At 48.0% G+C, this 12,379-nt stretch overlaps 4 protein-coding genes across 4 annotated transcripts; 2 read left to right on the forward strand and 2 right to left on the reverse strand.

Annotated features, from left to right (window-relative positions):
- The first annotated feature begins 458 nt into the window (after positions 1-458).
- On the forward strand, positions 459-1,997 carry F5147DRAFT_346884 (uncharacterized protein). Its single transcript, XM_041429315.1, has 6 exons — positions 459-762; positions 819-887; positions 944-962; positions 1,016-1,068; positions 1,132-1,476; positions 1,521-1,997. Exons 1-6 carry the CDS (start codon positions 703-705, stop codon positions 1,653-1,655), a joined length of 681 nt encoding a protein of 226 aa, XP_041297608.1. The 5' UTR covers positions 459-702; the 3' UTR covers positions 1,656-1,997.
- A 321-nt stretch (positions 1,998-2,318) lies between these two features.
- Positions 2,319-5,654, forward strand: F5147DRAFT_673181 (uncharacterized protein). The gene is made up of 9 exons (XM_041435711.1): positions 2,319-2,452; positions 2,509-2,531; positions 2,590-2,734; positions 2,795-2,928; positions 2,993-4,304; positions 4,357-4,650; positions 4,700-4,990; positions 5,042-5,356; positions 5,408-5,654. Exons 1-9 carry the CDS (start codon positions 2,430-2,432, stop codon positions 5,433-5,435), a joined length of 2,565 nt encoding a protein of 854 aa, XP_041297609.1. The 5' UTR covers positions 2,319-2,429; the 3' UTR covers positions 5,436-5,654.
- Positions 5,655-5,755: 101 nt separating this feature from the next.
- F5147DRAFT_567658 (guanine-N(7)-methyltransferase) lies at positions 5,756-7,157 on the reverse strand (the record flags this gene model as incomplete). Its single annotated transcript, XM_041430869.1, has 6 exons — positions 5,756-5,790; positions 5,853-6,016; positions 6,075-6,254; positions 6,318-6,603; positions 6,656-6,883; positions 6,932-7,157. The coding sequence occupies 6 exons, from the start codon at positions 7,155-7,157 to the stop codon at positions 5,756-5,758; spliced, it is 1,119 nt and encodes a 372-aa protein (XP_041297610.1).
- An 878-nt stretch (positions 7,158-8,035) lies between these two features.
- On the reverse strand, positions 8,036-12,076 carry F5147DRAFT_673191 (uncharacterized protein). The gene is made up of 22 exons (XM_041435712.1): positions 11,718-12,076; positions 11,373-11,667; positions 11,074-11,322; positions 10,921-11,023; positions 10,749-10,867; positions 10,659-10,694; positions 10,502-10,611; positions 10,398-10,450; positions 10,336-10,349; positions 10,259-10,280; positions 10,026-10,156; positions 9,931-9,967; positions 9,706-9,875; positions 9,406-9,655; positions 9,171-9,356; positions 9,009-9,106; positions 8,834-8,952; positions 8,688-8,784; positions 8,546-8,637; positions 8,326-8,491; positions 8,222-8,269; positions 8,036-8,168 (listed from the first exon to the last, which is right to left on the reverse strand). The coding sequence occupies exons 1-22, from the start codon at positions 12,011-12,013 to the stop codon at positions 8,061-8,063; spliced, it is 2,799 nt and encodes a 932-aa protein (XP_041297611.1). The 5' UTR covers positions 12,014-12,076; the 3' UTR covers positions 8,036-8,060.
- Positions 12,077-12,379: the final 303 nt, after the last annotated feature.

Genomic DNA, 12,379 nt, shown 5'->3' on the forward strand with positions numbered 1-12,379 from the left:
CTCCTTGTGGTGCTATACGGCGTCCGTGAACAGCCCACGCTGTAACGGGAGCACACCAAAGCTGGTTCTTCGCATCCACTTCCTCGCTTCGTCAACGTACTTTGGATCACGCATCTTACCTGAACCTGCCAAGGAGTCCCTCTTATGCTATCAAATTCTCGAATGAAGGGACACAACATCACATTGCCTTCAATTGTAAATTCATTCACTGGGCGCCCTATACGTTCACAGGCCGCTTTAATTTTGTGCCGACAGCGCTGGTCTCAGATAGCCCGAACGAGTATTTCACCACCCGAATTTTCTTCACGCGTCCTGGTTGGCATTGCAGAACACTCACGCACATTGTATTCTCAAAGACTGGGACGCATTGTACAATTCTGGCAGCTTGTTCCTTCTGTGAGTTGATCCGAAATTATTTTCCCTCAATTAATCTTAGATTGTGCTTTTATAATCTATGGGGTGAGAGTATGTTGTTCGCTAAGCATATGATGCGTTCGACCGCTGAAGTTCAGAACTAAGAGGCAGTGTCCTTGCGATGTGCGTAATGCCTATTGAATATGATCAACTGAGCGGACATGATCATCAGTGAGTAAGTCTGAATTGCAATTTAGACTACTCCGCCGTCACAGTCATGTTTGGAATGAGCGACAGCGACCTGCGTATGGTATAGCCAGGGCTAGTCTGTGATTCCCCTTATCCACCATGGCTTTACGTAGCTCCCCTTTTCAGAAGAACAGATCAGCGCTCGTTCCTGAGACTCCGGTGCGCCGTCCTCGGTACACCGGCGTCCATGATTCTGACAAGTACCGATTGACTAGTCTCGCTTAAGTGGAGTTACAAAGCAAGACTTAAGCGACCAACTCGTGCACGAATATGATGAACATAAAGTAAGTACTCGACTTGATCATGTCATGGATTTCAGATAACATTTTGACCTGAATAGGCTGAAAGATGCCGAAGCAGTAAGTTGTTCCTATCCACAAGTCAGGAGTTGACATTCCATTTCACTGCTCAGAGCCAAATACATTTCCGGAGTTGTCTGTTGGTGGTGGGGCACTCTCCAAAACTGTAGGTAACGAATACGTATTTTCGGACATACTACGAGTGCGGCCATCTGATACATTTTCATAGGATGAATATTCATCCCTGCCATCACGGAGGATCAAGGGCTCTTTAGCCGACACATTCATATGCATGCCCGAGAACCCGTTTGCAGACGCTGCGCCTTCGGGGGACACCCCTAGTTCTGCTACGCGAGAAGATCCGATGCACGATATCATGACATACTCGCATGTTGTCACTGCAGAACATAAGCCCAGAGTCGCCCGCGTGTCGGGTATCAACGGAGCATGGCCAGAAAGAGCTGAGATAGTGAATCCAAGTCGAGGTTTTCCCGGGCCTACCATTCGTCGCGGTACATTTTCACAGGCAAAGGCTTTCTTTCTGAAGTCAAGTGCCAGCGGGGGTTATTTGCAGGTAAGTATCTGATGTGGCTCCCGACTCAGCTGACCTAAAAGTAGGGTGCTATTTCGCAGCGAACGCGAAGCCAAGACAACCCTATCAAAGACAAGGACTCAATAGACTGCCTTAAAGTTGACATACCTCGTGCTCGAAGTCTGAACGGAGGGATTATGTGCGACCCAAACAGTCGGTAACTCCTGTACGTGGTTCGAACTTCAGCAGAGTCAGCAGACTACTGTTAATTGAGAATTTCTGCTGGAAGTAGACTATTTGCAAAAGATAAGCCATACACCGTAACACATGTAATAAATTAAGGCTTGCTCGACTCGAGTATCGTACCGCTGGATGATATAGAAAGATTGGGTAGGCACTGCATAACTAGTAGTACCCTGGCCGGTAGACTGAACGATATGAATCTGGAAATGTTAAAAGAAATTTTTTACCAGGTAGCTCAGAGATTGGGCCGCAGTCGTTCCTGTACAAATTGGAATCAAGAAGAATTCCACGTTCCCCATATCTACGGGGAACTATGTGACATACTGGGAGAAGTTGGGACCCACGACAAAGTACCTGAGTTGTGTGGATTATTAGTCAGCGGAGTCTGGGACCCCCCTTCATGTAGAGGGTCAAGACAACAAAATTCAACCCAAATGAAGAGCGGCATCCCGGCTTTATTCTTTAACTGACCTTTTTATATCATATTTTATTATATTCTGCAGTATTTGAGCCTACGGGATTAATCTCCATGAATATCGATGGCATGGTGACTAGGCTAGCAGCTGTGCAGAGGTCACGTTTACTGCCGAGGGGGCTTGCCGTGTGAGCAGTGCGGTCGGTATCTGAAAATCGTTGTCCTACCCATATCTTTCTGACGTCGTCAACGTCCGACATAGCGAGCTTACCGCAGACCGCAGAAGAATAAAACCGCCTCAGGCTTTGATCCCTTATTGGGTCCGCCATCTAGCCCGATGTCGACGCCTGCGCATGCCCTGTGAGTCAGATATTCGAAACCTCACGATCAACTATTCATTCTCATTCTCATTGTAGCAGGAAGAAAATAAGGGTTACAGGTATGATTCTAAAGTTATATCGTTCTCGAAGGACGCTCATTTTGTATATTTTGGGCAGTTGTCGCCGCAGATGGGCTCTCTAAGCGTGATGTATTCCGCCTACCGGACCCCTTTGCAGTCATCACCGTTGATGCAGAGCAGACTCACACAACCAGCGTTATAAAGAAGACACTGAATCCTTACTGGAATGAGAGCTTTGACATGTAAGTTTGGTGTCGGTCGAGCGTAGTTACCAGTGCATGACTGATGTCCCATGTACACAGCACCGTCAAAGACTCATCAGTGGTAGCCGTACAGATATTTGACCAGAGGAAATTCAAGAGGCGTGACCAAGGATTTTTGGGTGTGGTCAACGTGAAAGTTAGCGATGTGCTCGATCTTGAACTAGGTGGCCATGGTAAGCGCCCATCGTCAAATCACCCTTACACGTACTTTGATTCGAAACTTATTCAAATTGATAGAGATGCTGACGTTGGATCTAAAAAAGTCCAATGATAACCTCGTGGTCCATGGCAAGCTCATCATATACCTGTCAACAAATGTAAACCAGCCCATGAGCAACCCTGGACCCTCCCAAGTACAAGGCGTTACCTCTGCATTGGCCGACATGGGAATGAATGAATCAAGTCTGTCCTTATCACCCAACGCCGCCCCAGCAACAAGTAATACTTTGTCTCGCCCACCCAGTTCACACGCCACTGCTACTGAGCCCGCCGCAGCACCGTTGATGCAGATGCCGACGCCCCACATACCACCTTCGGTGACTAGTGGTGAGGCAGAACAGTCGTCTTCACAGTCTCCATCGGGTCGTCCTATCAGCTCAGGTGGTGGGCACGCTGCTCCCCCATCCGTAGCACCTTCCTCGACTACGTCTCCGGGACAGGCGGTTACTAATGCACAACAGAGGAATTTCAACCCCAATGTTGATCAATATGGACCATTACCTCCCGGATGGGAGCGTCGCATCGATCCACTTGGTCGGACATATTATGTTGATCACAATACCAGGACAACAACTTGGAACCGACCATCATCCAACCAAACTGTGAACCACAATAACCAGGATAGTGAAACAAATGCTGCGAGAGATCAGCACTCCCGCCGCATACTCGCCGACGACATGGTCGATGCTGCCAGCACGGGTGCTGCGGGTGCCAACACGTACCGCAACTCGTCAGTGTCAACACCATCCCCATCGCCCAACGTTCCACCGGCAGTCGTGGGTTCGGGTGGAGGTGCTACCACAGCTGGGACTGGGAGTCTCCCAGCCGGTTGGGAGGAGCGCTACACTCCAGAAGGACGACCCTATTATGTGGATCATAACACGCGTACTACCACCTGGGTCGATCCCCGGCGCCAGACTGTCATCCGTGTCATGGGTCCTAATGGACAGAACACGTCCTCACAGTCTCAGACCATATCCCAGCTTGGTCCATTGCCCTCTGGTTGGGAGATGCGCCTCACATCTACTGCACGTGTTTATTTCGTAGATCACAACACGAAGACGACCACATGGGACGATCCCCGCATGCCATCCACGCTTGATGCCAACGTTCCACAGTACAAGCGTGACTTCAGGAGGAAGCTTATTTACTTCCGAAGCCAACCTGCTATGCGTGCACAGCCAGGTAACTGCCAGATCAAAGTGCGGCGGAACCATATCTTCGAGGATAGTTATGCAGAGATCATGAGGCAGACTCCCAATGATTTGAAGAAACGACTCATGATTAAGTTTGATGGAGAGGACGGTCTCGATTACGGTGGTTTATCGCGGTAAGTTGGACCGAACTATCAGAGTTTATGCGTTTACTGAGTTCCTTTGCAGAGAGTTCTTCTTCCTTCTATCGCACGAAATGTTCAACCCATTTTACTGTCTATTCGAATACTCAGCCCACGATAACTACACACTTCAAATTAATCCCGCTTCAGGCGTCAACCCAGAGCACTTGAACTACTTCAAGTTCATCGGTCGCTGTCTCGGTCTTGGAATATTCCACCGTCGTTTCCTCGATGCATACTTCATTGTCAGCTTCTACAAGATGATTTTGAAGAAGAAGGTGACGCTGGCGGACCTTGAATCTGTCGATGCTGAGTTGCACCGTGGATTGACTTGGATGTTGTAAGTGCTTTATCACTTTTTGTCGTGATTTCTCCCAACTCTTGTTCAGGGAGAATGACATCACGGATGTGATCGATGAGACCTTCACAACGACCGAGGAACGCTTCGGTGAACTGGTCAACATTGAACTTCGTCCAGGGGGAGCAGACGTCAACGTGACTCAGGATAACAAGAAGGAATACGTGGACGCTGTCGTCGAGTATCGGATCTCCAAACGTGTCAAGGAACAGTTTGATTCGTTCATGTCGGGCTTCAGCGAGTTGATTCCACAGGACCTCATCACTGTTTTCGACGAACGCGAACTGGAGCTCCTGATCGGTGGTATGTCGGAAATTGACGTGTACGTTCCTTAATTGAAGTCGTGAGGCTGTTTGGCTTAATGTCATTGCAGAGATGACTGGACTAAGCATACCGACTACCGCGGATATGAGATGAATGATGAGGTCATTCAGTGGTTCTGGAAGTGCATTCGCAGCTGGCCACCTGAGCGCAAGTCCCGCTTGCTTCAGTTCGCTACGGGGACATCTAGGATTCCCGTCAATGGTTTCAAGGACCTTCAGGGCTCGGATGGACCCCGCCGCTTTACCATAGAAAAGTCTGGTGACCCTTCACAACTACCGAAGAGTCACACCTGCTTCAATCGTATTGATCTTCCACCATACAAAGATTATGCTAGTTTGGAGCAGAAACTCACGCTTGCTGTAGAGTGAGTCCTTTTCCTAACTCGCATGTCAGCTCACGCTAAACTCTTTACCAGGGAAACTGTTGGATTTGGTCAGGAATAATTTTATGTACGACGACGACTTTCGCTTTTATTCATACAATCGACGTCACGCTATCTTTTTGTAATCTTAGTGGGACACCTTATTCTTGCTGTTCGTTAGTCCGTGTCTAAGTATATGCCGCCTTTATGTCGTGTACAGAGCACCGCTTTTATGTAATGTCTGTACATTGCAATTGGGCCTTGTCTGTATATCGTGCGGAAATTATCAATATATCATCAGTGATCGTATTACATAAGTTGTGGGTATGGGCTGGCAGACACTGAGACAGTCAAAGGGATGTATAAAATATCACAAAAGACAAATCATAGATCGTGAAACCATCACCTCTTCTCAAAGGCAAATGCGATATAAATGTCTAAAGGATAAAATGTATTCTATTAGCGACGTTACAAATTACACTGAAAAGTCGGAACTTACTGACTGCCTCCCACTCTTCATCCTCCATCGAGCTGGCGCCGGTCGCGTCACATACATTCATGCGGACCATCAACTGCTTGAAATCCTCATGCTCCCTATTTTCTTCAAACACTTCATGGAACTCCTTCTTGAATACGGGGTGAAGTCCGTACTCCGCGGCCATCCTACACAGACTCATGTCAGTACCACTTGAGGGCATGTCAAGATGACACAAAGACTCACTTAACAAAATTGTCCCATTCAACAATGTACTCTGGCACGTTATCAACAGCGTCACGGAGATAAAAGTAGTATCGGTGGCCAAATAGCGGGCGAGAGGTGCGTTCTTCAAACCGGATCTTGTACACCGAATTTCCAAATGAAAGATCTTCACAGTCAGCTGGTAGTTGGTCCAGTCGCGCGCTATCGACGCGATAAAGTCAGCAACACGGACGTGAGAAGGAATCTGGGTTTAAATGGACATACAGGAGCTGGTCGGCGTTTGGAACCGTCCCGAGAAATATCCCTCCTGGTCTTAACCATTCGCTGACGTTCCTGAGCATGCATCGAGCTTTTTGCGACGTTTCAAACGCATAATGCATGCAGAATTGCATGGATACAACATCGAATGGCTGTGCGAGCTGCTCGGGCGAAAAGACCTTTGTAAGCGGTTCTGTATAGCAATCCAACGCAGCGAACGAGGCGTCAAAACGCCGTGGACGCATAGTGGCCCACCGGTGTCGAGCCTGTTCGACAGACACGTGTGCGATGTCTATCGAAGATGGATCAGATCGGGCTGCGCGAACTAAAGCAGAAAATCTCACCAACAGCCAACATCTCTCGAATTCGAGCCTTCCCCCATTTGATGAGGTCACCACCTTTGCCGCAGCCCATATCGAGGACTTTGCCGCATTTTTTGGATGAACTAGCGGCGAGGGCTGGATGTCCAAATTGCGTAATCAGGACCGATTTCACCCAGTTGTTGAAATTCTTGAGGCCGATGATAGGAGACTCTTTGCGCTGTTTTACGCCTACTTCTGGACGCAAATTGTCTGGGAAGACGGCGTTAATGGTAGGTTAAGCGGCGGGAAGACGCTTACAGTGATCAACGACCATTTCGACGTCGCCAGCGTGTCTCTTGGCTGGACGTTCTTGATAGTCGTCGGGTTCTCTACTTTGGACTCTTTTGCGTTTGTTTATGAGACGTTGGGTACCGACACCGCGGTAATTTTTGTAGAGCTGTATTTCATCCTGTGTCATGGGAGCGAGGACGGAACCTGCGGGAGTCAAGCGCTGTCGTGGGTTGTAGGGCAGCGTCTGGCGCATCGTTGTTGGTGTCGCCGTTGTGGAGGACGTTATTTCGGATGATGTTGGTGCCATTGGGGAGCGAGTCAAGGGGGATGTTGGAAGAATACGAGAGGACGATGAAGGTACATCAGAAAGAAAGGGGGAAGATGAGTTGAGTGAGAGTGAAGAACGTGAAGGGTGCTGCCGTGAGAACGAGGGATCTTGTTCACGGGGGATGTCGATGGCCGTGGGCAATCTCCGTCCCAATGACGGTGCAGAGTTCAGCTTTTCTGATTCAAAGTCATCAGAAAGTAATAGATGGGAGAGACTTGAAGGTCGTGCGGAGCTTGGAGTTCTTGGTTCGTGCGGTTCAGAGTTTAATAATGAAGCTAGATCTGTTGCCCTACGTGTCAAAGAAGGGCTAGATGTCGCGTGTGATGATGAAGGACGTGAGGATGATGGGGACGGTATTTCGAGTGGACCATAATCACTGTGATTTGGAAGTGATTGTGGCTGAGTGACTGGTGAATTCATGACAGCATCTCGTACTGGATCAAACGCTGGCATGGCTAATTATGACCGGGTAGGCTATAGCAAAAAGCCGTTCGTCAACGTTGATGGTGGCGAGCTCGGCGTCTTTGCAGTACACAACTTTTTACGAACACAAAGTCATGGCATTGAGTTACGTAACTAACTATCCTCCTTGCTCGCTGCAGTCTCACGCATAGGCAGTGAACTTCTCGGCGGTGAACTGTTCAGCGATCCCCTTTCCATTTGCCAAGCCATTCCGCAATATCAGTCGTAGACCGCTATATCACATACATCAGTCAGCTTTCTCACATTTCCTCAAGTTCTCTCACCTTGATCCACGCCCTTGAGGCACGCAACGACTCTAGAGTCTGCGACAAGGTAAGGTTATACCGGGATATATCCTTGTCCTGATCACCGCATGCCATTAGCTCGTTCCTTGATGTTTGAAATCACCATTACCTTGAAAAAGTCTACGGTTCTCTGGTAGTCTTCCTCCTTGGTCAGATTCTCAAAAGTTGCCTGATGCACGCTAAGTCCTGCCTGTCACAACAGAACAGCAAATCGAAACATACCGAAACAATATACTTGAACGAAAAGTTCCCCTCAAACCGCTTAGCCAACTATCAAATGATCATGTTCGGCGTGGGACTCCTCGGCGTCTCAACTGACAGCTCACCTCCCCGTAATTGTCTTGGAAGAACTGCGCACAGCTGCGCCTGGTGCAGAAGTTCGTCTGGAAGCCGTTGATGAAATATATAATATCTTGAGTCCGCGCCTTTGACATGATGTACGTGTACGTGTCCTCAATACAAGCCTCGTCTTGGCTGACGCACATCGCCACTCTGACAAATGTATTAAAAATAAACAAACTTCTTTACAAAGTAGGTCTGACTTACATGGCAGAGATACTTCTCGACGGAGGCGTAGTTGGGTTCTCGTACAATGCCTTAGCAAACTCATACTCTTCACGACCTCCATGTTTCACAGCCTGCATATAACACTCAGCATAGACGCAACGTCGCTCAACGTTTGACGCACAGTGAGAATAGTCGTCCTGAACAGATCGCCAGGTATCGCCGAATCATCCTGCGTTCTCATATATTCCGTAAACCGGGTCCTGAGCTCTTCCACGACACTGCGACTTCGTTAAATTTCACCTAGATCAATATTCAATAGATACCTACGCAGGGTCCCCAGCGGCAGCCGCCTGTCCGATAGCGCGGGTGCGCAGTTGTGATATATCCACAGACTCGGAAGGAGAGTATTCATAGCCAAGGCGTTTGACGATGGGCGCAAACAATTCCTATAAGTACAAACTGAGTCAGCACTCAAAACAGATATTTGAAATGATCAACCCACCCGGCGGAAAACATTTAGATCGTTGACGATAACCTCGTGCTCCCACCAAGTTGACACCAAAGTGGTGATATTCCGAGCAATACTGTCCCATACAAGGACTGGAAGATGTTGCAGTCAATAATTTCATCAAAATCGTACCCAATTGAAGTGTAGGACACTCACACTCCTTTTCGTCATGTAAAATGTCGACGATGGTCAACGCACTGCTAACTTTACAAAACCCAGCCTTTGACAATGTCATGATATCATGCACAAGGCCAATGCGGTCATTCAGCGAGAACACAGTATCGCCCTTGGCAGCCTCCTTAGCAATCGCTGCGAACCTCTCATCAGAGTACAACACGCGGTCTATAATCATCCATGAATACAAACGCTATCAACCAGAAAACAGACTTACAAACACCATAGGTCCCCGCGTTGAGCTTGAAAGGCTTCGAGGTATCAATGGCGAGTGTCTTCTCCCTAGTGTCAAGAACGACGGACTTGTCGATGTTGACTTTATCATTAGTAGCTGTCAGCAGGGCCAAAGGCACGTTCCATATCGTCTCATTGTCCTTTTCTTCTGCAGGTCCAGACTCCAGGAAACGATCCTGGCGGACATGGATGCCATTTTCACCTTCAGTGACAGTGATGACAGGGAAGCCGATCTGAGACAACACGTGTTAGAGTGGAGTGCGGATCAAACTGTTATGCTTGCCTTTGAAATCCAGTTGTCCATGATCCTCGGCACATCTACCCCAGTGGACTCTGAGATACCCTGCCACAGGTCTTTGGTAACAGTGTTTCCATATAGATGCTTCTTGAGGTAGATCGAAACACCCTTCAGGAAGCGCTCCTCGCCAACAAAGTTGGATAGCATGCGCAAAACTTGAAAGCGTCACTCGTGAGATGGGGTGGTGACAAGATAAATTGAATGCCTTACCAGAGCCTGCTTTAGCATAGGAAAGGGAGTCGAATATCTGATGGTCACTTGTATGAGATGGCCGCACCCCATGTGGTATGCCAATCTAGTCATACCTGGTTGATCTGGTTGGCATCAGGACAATGCACTTCGATCGGATGAGAAGACAATTTGGCATCAAGATCCAGCGCATCATTCAAATGCTCGGATATGAATGAGCTGTCAACCTTCCATTCCGGGTACACACTGGTAAAAGATGTTGTTGTTATGTTGAGAGTGGAGTGCATCGGCTTACCGATCTAAAGATTGGTGTCAATGGGTTCAGTGAGTGCATGGACACGAGACATACCAACAACGATAACTTCACCCATCTTGGAGCGGGTAATTTCAGCAGATGATTTACACGCTTATGTCCGCTAAGCTTACCAGGGTTGCAAAACCTTAAATACATTTCAATACCAATATCGAAATCATGGCAAGAGACTGACCTTCGTTTAAGTACAGATAGTCCCACCATTCCATAGTTGTGATATCACCAAACCTGAGTAAAAGTTTCCGCGACATATCCTTCGAACAATGGAGATGAACTTACCACATGTGAGCAACTTCGTGCGACTGAAAGGTAGTGACACGTTTCTTTGCAGCCACGTCTGCATTCTTAGGGTCAAGCAGGAAGGCGCTAGTACGTCCAGTGATGAGGCCCTTGCTAGAAGTAAGTACTAAAGCACGTAGGAATCGATATATCATACCCAGTTTTCCATAGCACCTGCGTCAAAATCGTGGGCCTTCGGGCCACCGATCATCAACGGACTGAAGGGGATTCTACACAGGACACTTACCACTAGAGTATCCAGCTTTGGGAGAGGGTATTCGATGTCAAAAATTTCCTCATAGACTGGGAGAACTTTTGCTTTGATGTCGAGGGCATACTGAGCTTGATGAATCACATCAGGAGTAGCTATCCAAATCACATCAGCTTGCACCCAGAATGCTGTGAGGACGGGTCCCTACAGTATATGCGCAAGGGACGGATCTTCCCACTCAGAGGACTCTTATAAGAGCTTTCCAGGTGCGCGAAACGTCCATTGGCAAATGCAACCAAATAAGTAGACATCTGTAGACCGATTTTTAGTTTAAAAACCCGGTTAGACGACGTCGACATACGGGTGGTGTAGTCTGGAACTTGGAAATCTTCCACTGCGCTTCGGGGCTATCTTGAGTCGTCAACGCCGAAAAGAGCACCTCTAATGAGGGATCCTCCACTTTGGTCGTTTGGGGTTGGTAAATTTCCTCCGATGTAATAGGCATGTTGCTGAGATTGACCGTGTCAGGATGTGATATCATAGTGACCGCAAAGGTCGCCTTGAGAAGCGGTTCATCCCAACACGGGAAGGCACGTCTCGCGGCGGTGGGCTAGCGACAATCCGTAAGTGCAAGTGCAGTTAGTGGGATCGAATACACACTTCGAACTGGGTCAGTGTATAGTACTTCTTGGTTCCGTCTTGCTCGAACGAGCTCTTGTAATACCCCATCATGGCTCCGGTCAGTTCTCCGGAGAAGCCGATGGACAGTGTTGCCTTTGATCCTGCGGGCACAGGGGTCGAAAAGGAAAGTATACAACGTTCCGCCTTGTCATCGAAGGACGGAGAAGGATCGACCTGCTTTATCTTGAGTTGATCGGAATATAATGCCGCATCGTTCAACTTGAGATCGGCTGAGTTGAAGACGATGGTAGATGTTTCGTTCTTGACATCCAGGCTGATGAAATTGGTCAATGATGTTTTGAAGGACAGTGTGCATGGACGTACTCAATCTTTACCACGCCTTCGAATATTGAGTTCTCCAGGTCAGTCTTTATAGTCACGTCATAATGCGTTGGCTTGACGTCCAGGGGAAGACGGAAGTCACCCGAGTCGGTTGGTTTGCTCGTGAGGTCGGTGGTCATAGTAATCACGGAAGTTGTTGAACAATATCTTGTTAGTAGAATTTGAGATGATTGTAGAAACTGATTACGAGCAGTGAATAGGATCCGGGACACATGTGTATTGCGGCGAGACCGAATGTGGGGTAAGGCTGCGCATAGGCTTCCAAAAATCGACGCCATAAATCGATCGTCCAATCAGATGACCAGATTCTTCGTGTCAAATGACCTTCATGCGCGTGTGACTTCAAATTCTGACTGGAGCTTTATAGAGCACAAATTTCATACGTTTACGGAATAAACGGAAGCAAAATATTAGCGCCGGTTACTTCCGAGCACTTTGTGCACATGCAAAATCTTGAAAGGTTCCATTTACTCGTTTGTGTGGTGATCACTGACTTTTTATAGAGCATCCACTGAGCTTGGAGGTTGTCGTTTCAAATCTCGCCGTTTTGGAGTCTTGGACATGGGCATTTGGTACTATGATCTCCCTCTTCCGACGGATCCCACAGCTCCATTTATCTTGAGATGTTGTTGACGTCTCAAGAC

This window comes from Suillus discolor, assembly GCF_016758755.1.
Source record: "Suillus discolor strain FC423 chromosome Unknown F5147scaffold_6, whole genome shotgun sequence".
NCBI classification, from domain to species: Eukaryota; Fungi; Basidiomycota; class Agaricomycetes; order Boletales; family Suillaceae; genus Suillus; species Suillus discolor.

Coding starts and splice junctions, on each gene's coding strand:
- F5147DRAFT_346884 (XM_041429315.1), top strand. CDS start 703: ATGGCTTTACGTAGCTCCCCTTTTCAGAAGAACAGATCAGCGCTCGTT. Junction 763..818: donor CGCTCGTTCCTGAGACTCCG/GTGCGCCGTCCT, acceptor CCGATTGACTAG/TCTCGCTTAAGTGGAGTTAC. Junction 1,069..1,131: donor GTGGGGCACTCTCCAAAACT/GTAGGTAACGAA, acceptor ACATTTTCATAG/GATGAATATTCATCCCTGCC.
- F5147DRAFT_673181 (XM_041435711.1), top strand. CDS start 2,430: ATGTCGACGCCTGCGCATGCCCT. Junction 2,735..2,794: donor TGGAATGAGAGCTTTGACAT/GTAAGTTTGGTG, acceptor CCATGTACACAG/CACCGTCAAAGACTCATCAG. Junction 4,305..4,356: donor GATTACGGTGGTTTATCGCG/GTAAGTTGGACC, acceptor GTTCCTTTGCAG/AGAGTTCTTCTTCCTTCTAT.
- F5147DRAFT_673191 (XM_041435712.1), bottom strand. CDS start 12,013: ATGGCGTCGATTTTTGGAAGCCTATGCGCAGCCTTACCCCACATTCGG. Junction 10,451..10,501: donor CACGAAGTTGCTCACATGTG/GTAAGTTCATCT, acceptor ACTTTTACTCAG/GTTTGGTGATATCACAACTA. Junction 8,169..8,221: donor CGTTCAAGTATATTGTTTCG/GTATGTTTCGAT, acceptor AGCGTGCATCAG/GCAACTTTTGAGAATCTGAC.